This window comes from Vigna angularis, chromosome 7 (assembly GCF_016808095.1).
Source record: "Vigna angularis cultivar LongXiaoDou No.4 chromosome 7, ASM1680809v1, whole genome shotgun sequence".
Classification (NCBI taxonomy): domain Eukaryota; kingdom Viridiplantae; phylum Streptophyta; class Magnoliopsida; order Fabales; family Fabaceae; genus Vigna; species Vigna angularis.
Window position 1 is genome coordinate 6,594,470 of NC_068976.1, and position 21,251 is coordinate 6,615,720.

General features: G+C 35.2%; 1 protein-coding gene across 6 annotated transcripts; it reads right to left on the bottom strand.

The window, feature by feature from the left end:
• Nucleotides 1-2,372: 2,372 nt before the first annotated feature.
• LOC108338234 (DIS3-like exonuclease 2) lies at nucleotides 2,373-11,172 on the bottom strand. Of its 6 annotated transcripts, XM_052879967.1 has the most exons (10): nucleotides 10,941-11,172; nucleotides 10,592-10,708; nucleotides 9,677-10,068; nucleotides 9,523-9,576; nucleotides 9,344-9,412; nucleotides 5,948-8,224; nucleotides 5,704-5,775; nucleotides 4,682-5,046; nucleotides 3,779-3,920; nucleotides 3,560-3,695 (listed from the first exon to the last, which is right to left on the bottom strand). In XM_052879967.1, exons 2-9 carry the CDS (start codon nucleotides 10,704-10,706, stop codon nucleotides 3,902-3,904), a joined length of 3,363 nt encoding a protein of 1,120 aa, XP_052735927.1. In that variant the 5' UTR covers nucleotides 10,707-10,708; nucleotides 10,941-11,172; the 3' UTR covers nucleotides 3,560-3,695; nucleotides 3,779-3,901. The 6 variants fall into 6 exon arrangements, with proteins under 6 accessions (XP_052735929.1, XP_052735927.1, XP_052735930.1 ...); XM_052879969.1 differs by lacking the exons at nucleotides 3,560-3,695; nucleotides 3,779-3,920 and adding exons at nucleotides 2,373-2,396; nucleotides 2,651-2,775 and having other exon boundaries at nucleotides 10,592-11,172; XM_052879970.1 differs by having other exon boundaries at nucleotides 9,677-10,045; nucleotides 10,592-11,172.
• Between the last annotated feature and the right edge of the window lie 10,079 nt (nucleotides 11,173-21,251).

Here is a 21,251-nt window from a genome sequence, read left to right on the forward strand (position 1 = left end):
ATATTATACATGTGTAAACAAATCCTAAACACATGTTACTTTAAACATACTTCACATAAATGTTGTATAGTATATATATCGAATAAACGCTAATGAACGTCTAACATTTAAACAAATGTATGAATAATACTTTCTTTTATGTTATGTTGTTTTCTCTTTATCTGTGCATATCTACAAAGGATAAAACTTTATTCGAAAGCTTTGTGTTGATTTAGAAGTACATTGAGAAATAAAAAGAGCTTTATGTTGATTCAAAAGTACATTGAGAAATAAAAAGACATTCTAAGAATATTTTTTCAATGTTTTTGTCTTATGTATCTATACAAGCAACACAATTGTCTCTAAAAAAGCAACATCATATTAAAAGATTACACACCTACGTAAAAAGTAATAAATAATTTCGAAAACACCTATATAAAAAGAACCGCATGAAAAGTAGAATATAAATATTACAAGAAGAAACATTATTACATACTCTTACGCTATCAATTTTCTCTTACGCTTAGCATTGTCTAAGTTTTCTTTAGAAAGGAAATTTCTTGTGACAAATTTCTCATATAATTTGTATTGCAAAAATATCTCTCTAAGAAAATCATTATCTATTCATTTCATAAAAACATTTTGTTGCTTTTGTAAAATAAAAAATGATTTAAAATACTTCTTTATTTAACTTAAGGAAGTTAAATGGTATACTCAATTAAACTATTTGATATTAAGAATAGTTATATTTGTTATAAACTAAAAGTAGTTAAACTCGTTAAGATTAGTAAAACTCTTTAAAAATATTTTTAAAAAGAACTTAACATAGTTCAAATGGAAGTAAACTACTATAAAAACAAGTCTTCTTGCTTGTTATCCTTTTAAAAACTTTCTAAAAATCCCTGCAGATCATCTAACCTTTAAAAATAACATCTAGCACTAAATTGCAAACAGAATTTTAAAGTCTATTCAAACCCCCTTTTCAAGAGTTTGCTTATGATTTCAAAAATTAAATTGAAAAACTTTTCGTATAAAAAAACACAACAAAATTACTTACCGCCTATAAGCTAGTTTTGCAAAGAGGGTGTGGGAGTATTCAATAAAGTGCTGTTTGAGAGATGCGTAAGCAAATATGTAGAGTTCATGATGGGTGAAATCATTTGGTTCCAAAACAAGGCATTTTTGCAGAAACCATTTCAAATTTTCCACTTTCGATATCTAAGCTGGGATCAACATTAATCTCAAATTTCAGAGGGCTGTTCTTTCCTTGCTTCAGCAACATTTTCAGAAGAATTACCCACACACGGTAAAAGTTAAACTTATCAGGAAGATGCTTATCCTCCGATTGCAAGCCCTTGTCCACCTCTGACGTATTGGCACTCGGAAGTCCTTCACTAGAAGATCTTGGGTTAATAACAGTTCTTTCACGGGTATCTTTATCCTTGCATTCATTTCTTGGACCAAGATTTTGGCTATGCGTTTCTTCTTTATAAGCTGAGTATACTTTTCCAGCCTTTATGTTCCCAAACAAGATTTCTGCAATCCTGTTTTTAACGAGAACTGGCATGTAATCAGACTCGTCCCACAAGTATAGCTGCCAAAGATTTCATCAATAAGCAATGGTAAGCAAGTCTATGATTATAAGTTTACAAGAATAATCTAAAATGTCAAATTTCGTATGCATATATAGTGGCACCAGACACGTTCAAGTATACTTCCAAATTTATACACTTGAAAGATGCCTCCCATTTCATTAATCTGGCTATGGATAGTTTTGTTTCAAAAATAAAGGATATATGGAATTGTGATTTGTTCTTTGACAAGACTTCTTTCTGCTTCAATATGAACTAAGATTATGAATTCATAATAAATACAGCACATAAATTAATCCTAAAACTCTAATTGGTGACTGGATAAGATCTAGGTGAGCAGAAACACATGTGCAAGATGTGTGAACATGTAACTACCATGAAGGGTCTATATATCGAGCATATTGAGTGAAGGCGGGTTGAACTTTTCCAACAGATAAGTGGAACAGCACTTTGCTCAAATCTGAAAGAAAGGTAGAATTATCACTCATCATAATGAAAGGCACAACACGAAGGATTAATTGATCATATAATTTAGTACTTTGAATCCAAGGGTGAACCGCAGAGCTGACAGCCAGTGCATATGAGATCATCGACCAAGTTACCATCCTTAGTTCTGTAAACTCTCTTACTAATGAAAATCTTCTCGTTCTTGGTATCACCAAGAGTCCTGGAGGAATGCAGTGGAACAATTTCACCAATAGATGCACAGACTACCGCCTTGCAGGTTGTTGTTAGCTGAGAGACTTCTATGAGTGAAAAGCAGTCCCTAGGTCGTTCCTCTTCAAGCACAGTCCAGTTTCTTGCCAGATGCTCTATTTGCTGCGTCTATCACATTCAGAAGATTCATCAGTATATCTTAACGAATACCGTATCCATGAAGCGTATTAATTGGTTTTTCAAGTGAGCTTGTCAATGACAACCATTTTTGTAAAGGAAATTAAAATCTAAAATATGAAATCTACGTGATATAATATTAGGATATTGTGTGCTCATGATAATTTTATGGTTCCATGAGGTATTCTCACACCCTTGTAATAAATTATATAACAGGGGCTACAATTACAAGGCAAAGGGAATACTTGATTGGACTGCAACTTGATGTTGCAAATAGTGGAACGAGACTGTTGCACCCACTTTATGACCCTCCTAAGCTTATCCTTCGTTGTTGCGCCAACACGGCAACCCGTTACCAACTCTTCAACCGCTGCATAAAACCAAATTATAAAAATCAAAACTTTTAAAGCATAGAGTAACCAATTATATCCGCATTCAATAATTTTAATAGTATCTCACATTTACATGGGTGAGTAGAGAGTTCTAGCAGATTAGCTGCAACCGAATGGTAAAAACTGTGCACATGTGATGTAAGGTAACGTGGAATTTGCGGGCATCATTAATCCATTAGAAAAGACTTAAATAAACCACAGAAGACTTAGGTTCGGTACAATCAAAATTAAACTTTCACTTCTGTAGCCCATGCCATGAAAGTTGACAGTAGAGTTACCATGATGAAACTCTAAAATCAATTATGGAATAACGTTACAAACACTTAAAGCATATATATCACTTCTATTAGTACAACAAAGGTGGAGTTACCTGAATCACTTTTGACTAGCTGTACACCGTCACACAAGATTTAACATCAAGAATAGAAGGTGTATTTTGTTGAGTCATGATCAGTTGCTTGGAATGTATAAAAATGAAAAAACAAAACAACAGACAAATGTGCGAAGAATTATGAATAATGAAGATAATAACTTAACCAAACAGATAAAATAACAAAGAAAGAGCAGAAGTACAGAACAGACCCTTAGAGAGAAGAGAATGGTGAGGGTGGACCAAGGAAATCAGAGAGGACCACTGAACGGTTCTGGCCTCAACAGCGTCGCCATATTTCGCAATCTTGAAATCTGTAACGTGTGCAACCAGCGCTAGTTAACGCCGTCATCTCAACAGATACAATACAAGTTTGGAAGAAACGAATTTACTCTGTAACAAGACGACATCGCCGGCTGCTACCATGGAGGCCATGTTTTTCTGCCAAAGAGAAACTAGGAAATACGGCGTCGTATCGTCACCGACTTCAATGTCGGTTCGTGTTATATCTCGTTTGGAGGACTTGCACTGGTGATGAGAGAGAAAGGGACGGAATTAAGTTAACAGTAAAAGAAGGAGGGATTGAGTAGAGAGAGGACCGAGTATGAGACCTGAACGGGGAAGGAACGGTGAACGAAGACGAGAAGCTGAACGAAATCGCCGATGTGGGAAGAGGCTCTCGAGAGATCGATGAGAGGACCGAACCACCCAAATGCTGAAGCCATCTACTGCGGCTATTCTTCTCCCTCTCTTCTTTTGCCGCCAATAAACGGTTCATTTTTAGAGTAAATAAAAAAAATAAACCTTCTTTAAGAAAAAATTCGTTGGTAGTTTGATATTAAATTCAAGAGAATGAAAATAATATTGCTTTTATTTTGTAAATTTAAGTGAACGATTTCCTATAAGATCTGAAGAATCAAATTCACTACAAATGTTTGAAAAAGAAAAAATATAATCGACGTCTATAATTACAATCAAATTATCTAAAGATGATTACGGTTGAAAAAATTGTCGAAATTCTCCTAATACTTTATACAACTTGGAACATCATCGTAAGAAATAAAAATGAACAAAAACTTCATTGAATTTCCATGAGTTTTCGTTATTCAGAAATGGGAAATGAGAGTAGCAACGGTATAACACAAGATTATTCCATTTCAACGTTGACCAAAGTCAGAAAGTAACATACAAAAATGTTTGATAAACCCAAAATAAAAAATTATTGGGTTGCAAATAGAGAACCAAATACGAGCAAATAGTAAGTAGATGGAACGGGCGGGCCAACAAAAACAAGCGCCAATTCCAATAAGGTTCTGTTAGAAACAGGCAATGAGGCCAAATCTATAACAGAACCTCCTGCTTTTATCTACACTCCTACACAATCTCAGTTTTTTTAAACAAGTTCATAGTACATTCGCAAATTTAGACAATGCAATTTTCCCACCTACGTCGAACTATACACTATTCCACATTTCATCCCATAAAAATCTGCCACCATAAAACTACCAACTCACCCAAAATAGGAGCTCATGTAGAGCCTTACTCCAATATCAAGGGGCCCATCATCACCACCAACAGCATGAAGAGCCACTGGAATTGTTGAAAGAACATGCACTGTGAGCGGAAAAACTAAGGGGTCAATTTCAGTCTCCGCATCCACTTTTATTACATCACTCTGGTTAGAATTATCCGTGGTAATTTTCAGGTTATATGGACAAGAAAGCAGTGCAACTTCTTCAATCGCCCTCCACTTGTTAGACCAGCCCCTCCTAAATGTACACCTATTAGTGGTTGACATGTTGAGCACCAGCGTGGATGTTGTTTCAAGCCATTCTGCAGTCAAGCCTTCCACATCATCATAATATATGCGTCGCTCAATCTGAATATCAACAATGTACAAAACAATCATAAGAATGCCACCAGTTACTTGAAAGAAAGCACAAATTGTACAATGTAAAACTACGCAAATCTTCTTTTTTATTAATTGCAAAATATAGAATATGAAAATTCTATGAGCGACAATATTTGTTGCATTTGGTGTCTCCAACTTAACAGAGAATAATTACGCACACTTGTTAGATACAATATTCCTGCGGTTATAAATTTTCAAGAAAATGAACTTAAGCTTCCTTCCGTAGTGAAATGGAAAAGGTACTTCTCTTATGGTAATTGGATAAATTACAAAAAAATGTAGTAGATCATTTATTAAGGTTACATAGACATATCACCAAGTACCAGCAACCAAGCCTTTTTTTTCCATGATGAGTAATGTTATGTCAGTACACAACTTATTCAATTAATACCCAACCTCTTAAAACATGAGTTTTCAAAACATGATGTTATCATTGCCTACAAAATAAAAACACGGTTATTTTTGACAACCATCAACAGAAAATAGAGAGATTATATAAGCCATTTTATTAGTCCAGTGATATGTGGAAGCTATTCTGCATAAAAAAACATATTTACTGAAAAGACACATTGACACCTTGACTCTAGTGCACATTAGAACTGCATATGGTCAGAAGTTACTCACAGCTAGCTTTTGAATGTAAATTGACATGAATCTTGGGCCAAGTCCCATAACTCTAGCTTCTGACAATAAGACCTGCAGAAGAGAAGTTAGACTTTAAGTGCAAAGGAAAATATGAAATCGAGACCTAAACTTGAAACATAAGAAGAACCAAAAGCTTTCCCCAGAAACAAAAGGCTATGAAAAAGTTGCATGATGATTGCCTCATTCGCAACAACTCTAAGAGAATGATTTAGAATAACTATACCTCCTTTTTCTTCAGGAGAAACCATATGTAAAGTTTATCACAGGCATCCTTAACATTTCTACTAGCTAGCTTTCTCTCATTGCAATGAGCAGCAATATTTGCAAGTATTTCACCACCTGGAACACTATACTTCACAGCTGCAGCTGATAGTGCTTCCCTTCCCTTGATGGATTCTGCAGCACTTCTATCAAAATTGATACCAGTGAAACATCTTTTCGCAACATCCATTTCCTTATGAACCTGCAAAGCCTTTTGATGCTTCATATACAAATCCTCAGCCTCTATGGTAGCAAGTAATGTCCGGTGAACAATAATATCAGGATACCGACGCAGAGGTGATGTAAAATGAGTGTAAAATGGGACAGCTAAAGCATAATGACCCCATTCATTTTCACTATCCTTTAAATCTCCACTACAGAAGTAAGAAGCCAACTGCATTGGTTTAGCAGCATAAGAAATAAGTATATAGTAAAGCACAGGATCACCCTTGAGCTTTTCCCTGATCTGCTCTAATGACCAATGGAATTGACCAGAGGAAGTCGTGTTCAATTCTAAACCATGCTTCTGACAAAATGCCATAAATTCTCTCATCTTTCGCATATTAGGTTCAGGATGCCTCCGTAACAATGCCGCATCAGGATAAGCTCGACATATGACTTCAGCAGCAACTCTATTGGCCAAAAGCATATATTCCTCTACAAGAAAATTTGATTCTTTCCTTTCGGAAAGCTTACTATCATAAGGAACTCCATTCTCATCAAACAAGACAACAACTTTGGGGTTCTCAAGCCGTAGAGCCCCATCAGTAAACCTCTTGCATTTCAAGACATTTGAAATTTCATACAGACTCTTCAAACACATAATAACATCAGGCCATTCAAAATGGCCATACACTCTGGGATAGCCATCTTTAGTATTCTTTAAACCTTCAAAATCAAAATTCCTGTCAATGATGTCCTGGGCATGGTCATATGAAAGCTTACAACATGAGTGTATAACAGAACGACCAATCCAACGGTCTACAACATCCCCCTCATGATTCACATCCAGGAGCATAGAAAGAGCAAGTCGATCCACTCCAGGACTAAGTGACCCAATATTCTCAGATAATAATGAAGGCAACATAGGTAACTTCCTTTGCAACATATATACACTTGTTGACCTAGACTGAGCCTCACTATCTAAGGCTCTGCCAGGTAAAACAAAATATGATACATCAGCAATGTGGACTCCTACTCTATAATTCCCATTAGGTAACTTCTCAATTGACAGAGCATCATCCAGATCAGTGGCAGTTGAAGGATCAATAGTAAATAAGCACAAATTTCTGAGATCTTTTCTACTTTGAATTTCTTTCAGAGGTACCTCCCAAGGAACACACGGAAGACAGGACATAGCTTCTGGAGGAAATTCAGAAAAACAGATTGCATTCTGAAACAAAATTGCATCTAAATGGGTCTGAATTTCACCACCTCTTCCAAAAACGTGCAAGATGTGGGCCTCAGGAAAAGGATTTTCTTCTACCCAATCATCAATTTGTGCAGCTACCAGATCCATTTCAATTGTCATGTCACCACTTTTCAACCTTTTCATAATGCACTCGGGTAACTTTCTAACAAGAAGCATCATAATAGGAAACTTTGGATCAGTTGGTATTAGCTGGATGTAATCATTATCAGAAACCAAGTTCTTATTCTTCTTGATGTCCTTTTTGGTTATTTCCTTATAAGAAGCCCACTGTTTCACATTAAGATGACCAACAATACCCTCCCGACGAGGAGATCTCTCGATAATAGAGACCACCCTGCCAGTTGGTCTTTTTGAAGGGACAGAATTAACCAACAAACACATCTTTTCCACAGCATTAACTACTTCAACTTGTCCACTACAAGAATTGCTCTTTAAGGAATCAGGAGTAGCATGGTGATGTCCATTAATGCTGCCATTGTTGGCTCCTCCAAGTAGATCTAAATGGTTAGTAGAACCCTGGGAGGTATTATCATCGCAGACAATTCCTTTTCCAGTCAAAGAATCATTTTTATAGGAGATGGATTGTTGATCAGCATCCTCCTTGTTTTGACCAGGATAGCTTCCACAAAGGCCAGACCAATGATCAGCATCTACCTTATGTTTCCCTTTACCATCCACATCATTATCTTCTGTAAAAAGGTTGCTACCTTCAGGTGTTGAAGTGTTGTTACAAGACCCATTTGCTCCTTTCATTTTTGTCCATAATGGCAAGGGATCAATCTTAACTGCAACAATATCACCTTCCACCTACACAAAACTATAGTTAGATACACAACATTCAGTAATACAAGGCACAATGAGCAATTTCAGTTATAATATCAACTATGAAATAAACAATGCATCTAAATCTAAAACCCCATGCAATTAGAAATAAAAATTACAATTTTCCAACATAAATGAGAGAATTACTTCAATCACACATGATGTTACGTACCCGAGTATGGGACGTAACCAGCAGGCTCACTCACACACACTCAATGATAAGGAACAATGGAGATTTACTAAATATACCACTGTTATTGAGTAGAAATAATGAGTCAAGATAACAACCAATAACTGGGACCTTCAGTTACCTGAGAGCATAACCTCTCTTACACAAGTTAATTATCCAAAAGCATACCCTTCCCCCTTGGTTTCCCCTATCTTATTCCTAATCACTCCCTCCCGAAAAGGTAAAGAATAATCATAATCTATTTATTATGATTATATGGTAAGAATATATTTATCCTTATTTACCCTATATGTAATTATATCCTGAGATACGACCATAAATTCTAATAAATGTCCCGCCCATCCTAACTATTGTGTCAGTTAGGATGTTTCCCACTGCTCCCAACCGTTTGGTCCTCATTCTCTCTTCCTTCTACCGCTCGGCTAGGTCCCTCTCCACCTTCTATCAACTGGTCCGCTCGCTCCCTGTTATTAACCGTTTGGCCCATGTCATCTACCGTTCGGTTCCCTTCTTTTTTCCTCCTATATCTCTTTCTCTCGTATACTCGCCAGCCCCTAACACATGAGCACAAATTGTAGTTGCTGAACACCTTAGAAAATTACTTTAGATCCGCTATCCACCCCATAAACCAGTACACACAACCAACAAAAGCCTTATTTGATTAGGTAAGGTCAACTACATGGGACAAGAGAGATCAACATATATAGTCTAGGTAGGTAATTACATCAATCCATGCAAAAAGCTAACATGAAAATCTGAAAATCTTAATGAATGGATATAAAAGGTATAAGCAAAATGACCCACATAAAAGCAGTATAATAATTCACAGTGATTTGTATTTGATCATTAGAAAACAAAAAAGAGGCAGCTTTTTCCATTACAAACATTGGAAATATAATGACATTCATACTTACAGCTCTATTCTGGGCTGGAATCCCACTAATGAGAACATCAGTTGGCACTCCGTCAATTTTGCAGTAGGCCTATAAGTTCATAGAAAATTTTAAACATCAATTACCTCCACACCCACTCCCATAAACAAGAAACAAAAATGTAGCAACAAAACACTGGAAGATAAAAGTTAGAGAATAACCTCAACTCGATTGTGAGCATTGACATGAAAGAGAGCTTTAAAAACATCGCCCTTCTGCAAACCAAAAGAAGGTAACCAAATTTTATTTCATAACAATGGTAGCCACATTAAATTGTGTGCACACATGTGAGTAAAATAATACCACATTACCAACCTCTAATGCCTTCTCAACAGCCTCTAAAGACAAGTGTGGACTAAAAATGCATTTCTGGCCACAAATGCGAATTGGACTACAAGGAACTGTGTCCTTGTTTTTATTAATTCCCGATGACCCTCTGCAACCAGCGGGCTCAGAAAATGATTTAGAATCAATTCCTCCACCATACACGGGCACAATTCGCAAATCAACAGACTCCACTTGCTCATTGATATGCATGGGGGGCATTGATGTAAAAGCAACATTTGATGCATTGGATAGTCCTTGCTCATTAGAAGAACCCACATTGACCTGCTTCAATGAACCCTCCAAGGAAGTGGATGCATGAGTAGGTTGTTCAATTTTCCCTGAATCTGGCAACATTCCCTGGGCCTCATTCACTTCAGATGCTATCAAATAACAAAAAAAAAAACACCAAGAATCACACAAGAGAAAACCTGAACACTACATTTTTTTCGCATTTAACACGCTCAAAATAGCCGCCTCAAACCATTTCACCTCAATTATAAATCTAAAAACTTCAAGCTTAAAAAGAATAAACAGTTAATCACAGTCGCAGGTAAACCAAACCACCACGATACATTTTAACATTGATTAAAAGAATCAAAGACCATCCCAACAAAAGGAAACAGTGACAAAGACAAGACCAGTAAAACTGAAACCATTGTTAAAGAACAGCTATTGGTGTTACAATCAGGAACATATAAATCGGCACACGCTTTCTTCTTCGCTTTGACTTGTCATAAACAGAACAAGCACACAAGAGCAACTTCGACACACACAGAACCATGTTCTCATAATCCACAATACCCATAATCAACCCAGTAAAAAGGATTTAATTTTGTCTTCCGGGCAAGAAAGAAAATCCCCAACACCCAACAACAATTAAAAAAGTTAATCAAATTACAGTACCTGTAGATGGGGAAGTGTTTTGCTTGGATCGACGATTGGATCGGCGCTTCTTCTTCTTCTCCTTTTCGCCGTCGTCAGACCTCTCTACCAAGGATCCTTCGGCCAAGGCCTTCATATCTCTCGAAATTAAAAAAAAAAGATGGAAAAAATCCTTTCTTGAAATAAAATAAAAGGAAAGGAAATTCAGGGAAACGAAAGGAATGAAGATTGAATAGGAAAGAGAGAAAAGAAGAGGAAAACTAAGCTAGAAGAAGAAGGAGGCCTTCCGTATTTTGGAAAAAAATATAAATGGGAAGAACCTGAGGGAAAGAGAAAGAGGTGGAGTGAGAGATAGGGTTTTAAGATTTACCAAAGCAAATGAAGATTGTTATTAGTTAGAGAAAGAAGAAAGAATGAAGTGTAGAAGAGAAGGAGAAAGAGGTGGGTATGGTATGATGAGGTTGAAAACGACGTTATGATTGGTCGGCGGGGACAATGGGCGCCGACTCTCCTTTTCTTTCTCTCTCACTCTTTTCTTCCCAATTCCTCTTTCTCTCTCCACTTCTTCTTTGTTTTTTCTTCTCTCTCTTCCCTTACCTGCTTCCTACTCCACTTCAATATCACCCTCTTGTCTTCTTTTTTTTTACTTTTCTTGTAAAAATCTTCTCTTTTTCTTCACCCAATTATCCTGAGGTGGGCAATTGAAACGTTTTAATTAATGCAGGAATGTAATACAGAGACAGCTTCGATGGATTATATGTTGATATATTAATTAATGAAGGAACACTAATAGACACACATAGATGCCAGAAAAGCTATTCCCAAAAATAATTTAATTTGATTATATTAAAATTATTTATTTTAATTATATTAATTTTCTTATTTTGTGTCGTTAGTTGACCGTAATTTAGCTTGTGTTTGTTTTAATCGTGGAAACGGGGAAAAAGAAAAGTGGAAGTTGTATAGTTTGGATTACGGAAGAACATGAAATTTAAAAAGAGATTAGAGAAAAATTATAAAAAATAAGATCATTATAGAAGTAATTTAAGTTAAATTATAAATAGTGTAAATTATATTATAATGAAATGTGAGTAACTATCTAAACTAAAAAAGTTAATACTGATAAAAATATATTAAATTAAAATATGATTTTTAGAAATTAAGATAAAATAAAACATTGGAATTAATTTAAATAAAATTAAGTAATAATTTGACATTATAAAATTATTTTAAATTGAGATGTATTAGTTTAAAATTAATATAAATTAAATAGGACTACTTTTGTTAAAAAAAATTATACACTCATGAAAATAATTTAAATAAAATTGTCTATCTTACAAATTTAAAACAATGTGACGGTGAAATAACAAAATATTACCATAAGTGATGATAAAATTGTTTCTTAAAGTGAAATTAAGTTTGTTCAGTATGAAATGTAATATACATGTCTAATGTTTATCGATTACAAGTTAGTTTGTTTCCATCTAATTATAATTTGGTCTCACATATTGTAATGGTATATTATTCTTTAACTTAGTACATTCTGAATCAAACAATTCACTTATGAGATAAATAGGTCATGGCCCACCCAGATCCATATAAGTGAGGGTTCGCAAACTCATAATTATCCTATAAATAGCACACTAATTGAGGCAAATGATTCACATTGATATTTATAATGTTAACGGTTATCTGACTCACCCTACTAACTTGGACTTTATAATGTCTTTTGCAAGCACATCACCATCTGTCCATGGAGGACAAGCACCGAGGGAAGGACGGAAGGAAACTCACTTGATGCATAAAAGATTAAAGAAGTCCATGAAGGTGATCTTCATAAGGTACATTGTGATGGCATACACATTGTTGTGACCTAGCACATTAATGAAGAGTTTGAGGCATCTATGGAAGATGGGCCTAAACTCTTTCTCTTGGGTCATCTTAAGTGATCATGAGGATTTAGTAAAGTAAGAATAATTGTGGGTCTTGTACTTTGGGCTAAGTAGTCTAGATTTTATTTGGGTTTTGTATTTTGGGCCAAGTAGTCTAGATTTTATTTGGACCTTATATTATGGGCCTAGTAGTGTAGGATTTCAATTGAGCCTTATATTTTAGGCCAAGTAGAATAGGATTTTGACCAAACAAGTCAACAAAGGGCCAAGGCCCAAAGTTGATTATGCTTGGACATTCAATATGGGTGTGTTGACCAAGGGGTCAACATTTTGGCTAAGCTTGAAGAATAAGGGAGAAGAATTTCGTCCTAAACATGTGGAAGCTTCTCATTGGAGAGTTTTCCTCCTAGTTAGTGGCTATGTGTCACTCTAGGAATGGAGAGTGTTTCCATAAGTAGTGGGCACTTGTCACTCTCTCATTTGAGAGGATTTTTGCCACTTGTCTCCCTACTATTGGAGAGGATTTCTCCTTGCTCTCCAAGCTAACCAAGGTGACTCTTTTAGGTTAAAGTTTTAGCCCATTTTAAGACACCTTGGCATATAAATAGAGGTGTTCTCCATTATGTAATCGCCTTTGATTTAAAGTAAAGTTATGCTGCCATTTTTCTGTCATACTATTCTTTTAAGGTCATCCTAGGATAGAGCAACCCAAGGGGCCTCCTCTAGCCACCTTCCTCCAAGAGGTCCCCCGACCTCTCTTAGAAAACCACCAAAGACACCTTCCATCACCATTCAAACACCAAAACCGTGACAACCTCCACCTTATACCACCATCATTCCGCATTCCGTCTAAAACCTTGAGCATCTTGTTCTTGTTGGCTTGGTTACTTCTAGATTTTGCTTGTCCTAACTAGAGCATTGCCATGACATTGTAACACCCCTTTTCTTGGAGTGTCATGGTAGCCACATTTTCTTTTCTCTTAAACATTCATAATGAAAACATATGATACCATGGTAAATTCAAATTCTCAAAATACACAATGTTTAACTTTAAATCAAATTAAAAAGTTGTTTAAAATTATAGTACTTAAACAATATTATTTTTTAATACATTTCGGAATCCTTAAAAGTTTTCCCCGCTCGTTTTCTCGTATCTAAACATCACCCGCATCACTTGAGACATTACCTGAAATATCACCTACTCTCGTATATTATACGGTCATTGTAGTCACATGCACAAACAAGAAAATGTAAGCTAACCAAATACAAGAAAAGCATATATGACCGAGTACCCTCAGTCATACTAGTATAGATATCGTCCTTGGACGAGTACATGTTGGCTCATTAAGTCAACATGTACTTGACCCATCTCTATTTAGCTAGTGCAACATCATGCATGGCACTTAATTGTTAAGACAAAATCGTCTATAAGACTACAATATTTAAACGCTCTCATATGTTTTGAAGTTTAACAAAACACCATTAAATGTAATGAGAATATGAATATGTTATCATCAAAATAGCTGAAACACATGTGATAAGTTAAATACTTTGAAAACCTAATAACATAGGAAAATCTTAGAAAAACACTTAGGTATAAACTAGACGTAACACTAAATGGTTCCTAAAGTTAAAGTGTCAATGAAAGTCTTGCTAAATGTAAAAGTTATATTGTACCATATGGTAATCAGTCAAAACTCTCAAATAAATTAGAATGTAAAAGTGTCGAGACAATGTTTTTGATAAGTCATTTGAAAGTCTCAATTAATTTTCCAAAAAGTTGTAGAAGGCAACTCGTTAGACGCACTTGCTGAAGAAAGCAATATCCTAAAGCATTTACAATAGACTAGATGGTACCATGAGTTAAACTATCTACGTCATCTAACGATGAAGTCTTCAGTCATGCTTGGTGTCTTAGTTAAAAAAACTTAAATGATAAAATGCTACCCGAATGGTAGAAAATGTAAAAATCACTTTGTTGTTTTGAACAAGCATTAAAATCATTAAATGTTCAACGTTTAAAAATAACAAAAGTGATAAGAGAAAAGACATATATGTTGCATGTATATTTACTCTACTTTTGCAAATAACCTACTACATGCATCGACTTACTCCATCTGATACATATCAGAAGTGGACGTTAGAAACAAAAAAGACATTTGCAGAATGTTCTCTCCATCAGATGCCGTGCTAGATAAATAGTTTAACCTACTTTTGTCAAAGTACTGAAAAAGTAAGCATGCTCTCACAAGTTGACTTTAACAATGATTGCTTCATACAACAAGATTAAGAAGACACAATATCAAGGCAAAAGCTCAGTCTTACGGATATTTTTTAGAAGCCTTTAAATAGAAGATGATTCGAAGAAAGAATTAAGAGAATAACTTACGAAAATAATAACAAGATCAAAAGAGCAAAAAAGCATATCGTCGAGAGAAAAACACAAAAGAGCACAAGAACTCAAAAAGACAATATTTGAGAAGAGAAAAAACTCAAGTCTAAAAATACTTTCAAGCTTCATTGTAATATAAGCTTACTATTTCTAAGTAGAGAGAAAAGATAGAAAAACACTTAGCGAGTCTGTAGACTAAATTGTATTGAACATATATCCTCTCTTTGAAAGTAATCGTCTAAAGACTTGTAAGCAATCAGATTGATTTCATATTCTGAAGAGAATTCAAACACTTGCTGATTAACTCAGGTGAGTTAAGGATTACTAGGCAACATATCATGTTGATACCAGGATTGTCTAGAGGAAACCAGGAGTGGGTGAAACTCAACTAGACGGTGTATCAGGTTGATACTAGAAGCATTCAGGGATACCAGGAGTGGTGAAAATTACTACGCAACCAAGAGTGGGTGAAACTTAACTAAACGGTATATCAGGTGGATACTAGGAGCATTTAGGGATAACAAGAATGGTGAGAATACTCAGTTGTAATCTTGTTGAAATTTATAGTGGAACCCTCTAAGGTTAGAGGAGTCTGGAAATAGTTCAATTAGAGTGAACCAGTATACAAATATCTGTGTACTTACTGTTTTATTCTCTCTCAACCCTTCTCTTACAAAACCTGCCGTTGGAATTTTATCTTTAATATAAAACTTTTTGTAACAAACGACTTTTATTAGAAATGAAGTTTTATTCAAATGTTGCAGCGAATATCTCTTAACCATTGAATAACACTTGAAAAGAACTTATTGCTTAAATCAATTCCAAAGTCGAGCTTTTAAATAATCTTCGTAAAATCTTTTATCCTCAACGAAGGTGCTATATTATATCGGTTATGAATTTTTTTTCTGTAACACTATTCAATCCCATTTCTAGTGTTTTTGAGGTACTTCGTTAGTCATCATTACCCATGATTAACTAAGACAATTTAGGAGATATAGGTATTTGGGCCAATGGGCCTAGGGCCTCTAGGTAAAAAAAACCCAACAACATATATAGTAAGTATAAATAACACTTATTACAAAGAATATGATTTACATTTTCATTAATTACATAATTATTACCTACAAATGTGAGAGGATGACTTGAGTGTCAAAGTGTCTTCTGCATACACAATCTCCATTCACCTTACGAAGGACTAATGCTTAGGAGAAGAAGAAATATCTGAAGATCAAATGTTGAAGATCAAAAGTTAGAGACGTTCGAAAAATATTGAAAGTCTTTGCAATATGTTATAGACTCTATAAGAACATTTAATTTTGTTTTAATAATTTAATGTATTAACTATACATTGATTCAACTCCATCACTATCACCTACAATCCACATAATATAATTTTATATTAAAGCTTGGATATATTTTTGTTCTTTGTTGATATTGTAATTTTTTTATTTTCTTTATAATTTGATATTTTGTTTATAGGTTTAATGTTTCGGTAGGTCCCTATTTTCGTTCAGAATCTCAAATTGATCCTCTTCTTTTTCAACGTTTCAATTGGTTCCTTATTTTGGGAAAATTGCAACAATTAGACCTCTGCCGTTAAATTGTGCCCAACGGCGTTAATGTATGGTTGACATGGCACACTGAGCTTCATTTTTAAATGACATAAAATTCAATATATTCTTACATATATTTTTTATTTATTTTTTTACAAAAAAAATATGCAACCATCATATCGTTGTCGTCATCTCCTCCGTGCTGCCACAACCACTGCGACCATCGTCTTCCTCTGTGAAATCCTCACCATTTGCGACCACCGTGGATCAAATCACACACATAGAAATCACGAAGCAGAGAAACCCTCGCGGGCATCTCCATTACGCCACTACTTATTCTATAGATTAGAGAAGATTTTTAGAATCAGAGTTTCGCCCTTTCATTCACGGCGACCAACGGTGGATGTGAAGGTCTCTCATTTTGCGATTTGAAGGCGTGAAGATGACTCTCTGGTGGCTCTGTGGTTTTTTTATTTGCAAGGTTTCCATGGAGGCTTCAATGGTGTTTGGGTGGCGGCGTCGTTATTGTTGCGGCATGGTGGCCATGAAGGCTTGCGGCTGATAGCGAGGTCGATGGTGGCGTTTCGCTAACTAGGGTTTATCACGATTGGGGTTTAGGATGAACTCTTTTTTATTTTGTGGTTTTCAGGTTTGGGCTTGGCGAAGGTGATGGAGGTGTGTTGTGGCGACGCGTTGAAGAAGACGAAGATGGTCTTTTGCGATGGAGGTTGAAGCTTCATGCATCAATGGAGTTTGCGATTTCTGGGTTTTTCTATAGGTTTCTGATGCGATTGATGATGGTGAAACGTTGAGGGTTGCGTGAGACGGTCGTGAGGTTGATGGTGGCACTGAAGCGCTCCTGCGTCGTGGCGGAAAATGCAGCGGCTTGCAGCAAATTAGGGTTAGCCGACGGTGGCAAGGTGGCTTGATGCTTTCGATTAGAGACGCTACCGTTGATGTGGTGAAGCGCGAGTGTGGTGGCCTCTCGCGGAGGAGATAGTGGTCGCGACGACTTAGGGTCTGGCGGAGGCGGTGCAACATGGTGATTTTGGACGATCTCTGAGGTGGCGCAATTCATGGTTATCTAGCAGTGGTCCGATGTTCCCTGCAATTAGGGCTTGCAATTTGGGTTTTGGCTTGAAATCTCTATGGAAAAATCTCTACAATGGAGATGAACGATTTTAGTTATTGATGGTGGAGGTGATGAAGGATCCCCATGGCGATTTGCGGCAGCTTTGCTACTGGTGGTCTAACGATGGATGGTAGGGGAAATGTTAGGGTTTTGGGGGGTAGAAGATGATGATGTGTCAAGGGTGATAAACTGACTTAGTTCAATGTTTAATAATAAAAAGAAAAATTCCACATCAGCGTGCCATGTCAACCATACGTTAATGTCGTTGGACTCAATTTAACGGCAGGAATCTAATTGTTGCAATTTTCATAAAATAAGGACCCAATTGAGACGTCGAAAAAGAAGAGAATCAATTTGAGATTTTGAACGAAAATAAGGACCTACCGAAACATTAAACCTTGTTTATATTAATTAAAGAGTTAAAATTGATATGCTACGGTGAACTTAAGAGTTTATTTGATATGGCTTTATAAATGGTAACAATTATTAATCATCTTAATAGTATATTTTTTTTATGATAATAAAAAATAATAAAATTATTGTTATTGTAATTATAAAATGAAATATGAATAATTTTATAATTTATTATAAATAAATGAAATAGAAAATAGATAAAAACGATTAAGTTTAAAAGAATAGTTAAATTTTGAAAAAACAGCTAAAATTAAAAAAAAAATTACTTAAACAGTAAAATTGGTAAAATAATTATTTTAATATAAAAAATTTAAAAAGTAAAATTAAAAATAAATATCTAATAAAAAAAGAATTCTAGTAAATGTCACGTTTTTAATTTGAAAAATATAGAAGAAAATAATAGTAGTAAAGTATAGACCCAGCGTTATTCACATATTTTTGTATATTACAAAATATATATATATATATATATTATGGAATTATATTTTTAGTGAGAGGAATGAGAGGTGTTTTAAAATGTATGATTTGTAGTAATATGAAACCCTTTTCTAATCATGCATTTCAAAATAAGGTCAAATATTTTTTTAATCGGCTTTTTTAAAATAGTGATAAAATATGTACATTTTTAAAATCAGGTGAAATAAACATGATTTACAAATAGGAATAACAAATAAATCCATGTGAATATTATTTGAATTTGTTTCAGTTTTGATGAACATGAATATGAATGTTATTGATGTTTCAAATTATTTAAATTAGATATAGAGATGAACATAAATATTCATCCAGTATTCATCATATACTTATTTGAATAAATGTTCTCCTCTTATATGTCATTGTTTTAAATTATTAAAATATTTTTAAATAATTTAAAAATCTCATAAACTTATTTTTAAAACATATTTGATCATTTTTATTATTCTTAATAAGTATTTTATTTTTACTTAATTTTCTATTCTATTTTTATTTATTATTTATACAATTATAATTTTTTTCTTAATAATATTTAACATTTAACCGTAAAGATGTGTATCATTTTTTATATTTAATACTTAATAATATTAATATTTTTTCTTTGGTTGTTCCCCCACTTAAAGAATGGAGATGAAATCAAAATTCCTTAACCATTACATTAATTATAGGATGAAAATAAGATGGACTTTTACTTTTAATGGTGAAATACACAAACTCAAACCTCTCCCATTTTATCGTATTCTATAGGAAGAAGGAAAACAGTATTGAAGTTTACAAAACATGAAGGTGCAGAAGAAAAGAAAGTCTACTTTTTTGTGTAATTGAGCTCTAGCAAGATACGGGCCGCCGGCAAATACTGTTGGGCCCAGCCGGTTGGCAGGAAGGTTGCTCCCTCCACCACCACCGATACTCCCTGCACCTCCCCAAAAAAATTATAATGACAAAATGACCCTTTAAATTTTTACTTTTTACTTTGATTTTAATACCCTAAATAATTCATCATCTCTCCTCTCATTCAGCCGCACCTCCCCGCTCTCTGTCTCACTCTCTTCTCACATCCGTGCTCTCATTCTCTTCTCTGTTTTGACGGTGAGATCCGTTTTTCTCACCGTTTCTTCTCATCATCCACATCTGTTTGGTGTCGTCCATATCCGTTGGTGGTGCGGTGGTGTGGGTGTTCGTGTTGCGGTGGTGTGGCGGTGGTGGTACGTCGGTGGTGCGTTGATCATTCGCGGGTGGAGAAAGTTGCTGTTGGAGGAGGTTAGTTTTGTTTAGATATTTTGAATTGAATATGAATGTGTGTTGTATCTTTGGTTTGGTGGATTGTTTTGATCGCGGATAGGTGTTGTGCGTGCGTATAGTGTTCACTGTGTTGTGCTGTGTATGCGAAGAAGATGACCGGAGCGCCAGAACGGATGTCGCATATCCGTTTGGCACTGAAACGGATGTCGCATATCCGTGGACGGATGTCGCACATCCGTTTGAAGGCGAAACAGATGTGGAACATCCGTCGTGCCGTGGGCGGTTTTTCTTTCTTTTTTTTAATTTATTTAGTATTGAAATATTTTATTTATAAAATGTTACGTAAATTTTGTTTATTTTATTTAATGAAATTATTATTATAAATTTAATTAAATTAATTTTAGTTTAATTGATTTGATTATTTAAATATGGTTTTATTTAAGTTTTCTTTTTGTTTTTAGTTTTTAGTTTTGAGTTTAATAGTTTATTAGAGGTTTAATGTCTCCTTATATCCTTATTTTCGCCTAAAATCTCAAATAGGTCCCTTTCTTTTTCGGCGTCTCAATTAAGTCCTTATTTTTGTAAAATTGAATCAAATAAAGACTTTCGGTTAAATTAATCAAACACCGTTAAAAGAGGGTGTTAGGTGGCATGCTGACAGTGTAATTTTTTATTAGCCGGCATTAAAAACGTGACTGAATTATATTTTTTTAATTTTTGAATTAAAAAATGAAGTACACACAGTGGAAACACGTTTTTAAGTAAGGCTAAAGTTGGAAATGAAATAAAATTAAGTGTTGAAAGCCTATTGTCTTCTGGAATTGCGAAATCTAAATGAAATTGGGGAAGTTGAGGTTTAGGGATAGTGGGAGGGAAGGTTTGGATGGTCATTGAATATTGCTTGAAGAAGATGAATGGTACCTTGGTGAAGATGGCCGCTGTTAGGATGATGAAGGTGAACTTAAAATATCTGTCATGAAGCTGTATTGGGAGAACAATTTAGGAGAAATTTCGAATCTGAGGTCATGAATATGTCTTCTGTGTGCCTTTTGCTATGGAAATTCACCTCTTTTACTGATGACTGGTTTCTATTTCTTTGTGGCTCGTTGTGTAGTGCAGGTAGAGGATGAAGGTCCTGGTGTGCCAACGGAGGATGGGAGACAATATTGGAATGGGTTATAGGAATGAACAATTGTGATCTGAGAGTAAAATGTTTCCCCAAGGTTGTGAGTGATGGTTTTCCCGCATTACGAATTGTGAAAGGCCTCTGGAGTAGGGGAACATTCCCTTTCTTAAGTGAAGAATCATGAAAAAGCCCCCGTCTGGTTTATTTTTAATCAGATCAGTATCAGGAGAAAGATGATCCTCCTTCCCCTCCCTCCCTCCCTGGTGACTTTTGGAATCTTTGGCAATTCTTCTTGCACTCCAATCTGAATCATCAATGATCAAATATTGAACCGTTGCTAACATCCCACACGGGTTTTCCAGTCACCATCTCCATGACGGCGCATCCCAGGGCCCAAATATCCGCCGGCGGCTCATATTCATTGTCGTTCACCGATTCCGGCGACATAAACAACGG